Below are 1,383 nucleotides of genomic sequence, written 5' to 3'. Positions count from 1 at the left end.
TTTATACAGAAGAAATTATATTTGACCATTTCATGCATCAAGTTTAGAGTACTAATATATTTTGCAAATAAACCTTATAGTGAAGGCATGTGAACTAATATATTTTTATATACCATTAAATCCAAGAAAAGAAAGAATAAGTACTCTACCTTCTAAATGACCAAGAAGAGTTATTTGTTAACTTAACCTTAAAATTTTCAAAACTCTCTACAAGGTTCCTCCTAGTGGTGGAAAAATAGTTAAAACAAAACAATTAATCACTCATATTACCCACTAAAAAATGGATTGGATAATAAACTTTTTATAAACGAGTCAAATATGGATAAGAACCATATTTTAGAAAATGGATAATCATTGGATAACTAATGAGTTTAATTTTTACAATTGTAAAACCTCAAATTGGGGGTTACTCAAATTTGGAAGACTAGGAATTCTTCCAAAAGTGATCATATTCATGAAGGCCGGTTAACACGTTTTTATCCGTATTAAATATGAGTTAGATCTGAATATTTATCCGTTTTTTCATTACATGTTTTTAATCAATCTCATATTCGACCCGACCCGTTAGATTCATTACCTTTTTTAAAGAGAGAAACAAAGCGTTAGATTCCTGTACCAAGATATAAAAAAGAACAAATACCAATGTGCGAGGCTAGCTGAAACGGTATCAAGTAGTACATAAAATTCCTCTATATATATAACTTAATTTTCCAACTACTTCCCATTATTCAGAAACAAGAGAGAAACATGGATATGATCAAAGTTGGCCCAGTGGGGAGAAGTGGTGGAACCATTTGGGATTATAAGGGACGAGACCAAGTCGCTGGGGTTCTTGGTTCATACAACAAAAACGCAATTCTTTCACTTCAGTTCCTGTACTATGAGAATAGCAAGTTAGTTCCGTCAAATAAACATGGTTTTGATATATGTAATCAAAGCTCGTGTGCAGTTGTTTTTGATTATCCATCAGAATTTCTTACTTCGATCAGTGGTTCCTCCAAATCAGTGTTGAACACTATAAAATTTGGAACAAACAAGGGTTCCTATGAACCATTTGGGTGTACCTCGCCTTCAACTGATGCCAAGGACTTCAACTTTCAGATAGGAAATCATCGGCTTTTCGGTGGTTATAATTCATGGCACCCAGAATTTATATGGCGTTGAGAGTATTGGGGTTTATGTGAAGACCATAATATCCCCCATGATCAATTTCAAAGATCCTAGAGTAAAATCTGAAAAGGAAGAAGATTAGCTCAAGATTCTTCTATCATCTACAAATTTCTAAATTATACTATTGTTTTACTCATTTGGTTTTAATTACTTTTACAAAATAGATCAACTTATTGTTGTTTAATTATTAAGGATTATCGTCTCGATTTATTG

General features: G+C 32.2%; 1 protein-coding gene across 1 annotated transcript; it reads left to right on the top strand.

Moving 5' to 3' along the window:
- Window positions 1–747: 747 nt before the first annotated feature.
- On the top strand, window positions 748–1,164 carry LOC104106167 (inactive protein RESTRICTED TEV MOVEMENT 1-like). Its single transcript, XM_009614659.2, has one exon. It carries the CDS (start codon window positions 748–750, stop codon window positions 1,162–1,164), a length of 417 nt encoding a protein of 138 aa, XP_009612954.2.
- The last annotated feature ends 219 nt before the right edge of the window (window positions 1,165–1,383 follow it).

This window comes from Nicotiana tomentosiformis, chromosome 9 (assembly GCF_000390325.3).
Source record: "Nicotiana tomentosiformis chromosome 9, ASM39032v3, whole genome shotgun sequence".
NCBI lineage: Eukaryota > Viridiplantae > Streptophyta > Magnoliopsida > Solanales > Solanaceae > Nicotiana > Nicotiana tomentosiformis.
The sequence above is the reverse complement of the archived record's forward strand: the minus strand, read 5'-3'. Positions and strand labels throughout refer to the sequence as shown.

Bases quoted from the DNA above. Each gene is read 5' to 3' on its own strand.
- LOC104106167 (XM_009614659.2), top strand. From the start codon at position 748: ATGGATATGATCAAAGTTGGCCCAGTGGGGAGAAGTGGTGGAACCATT.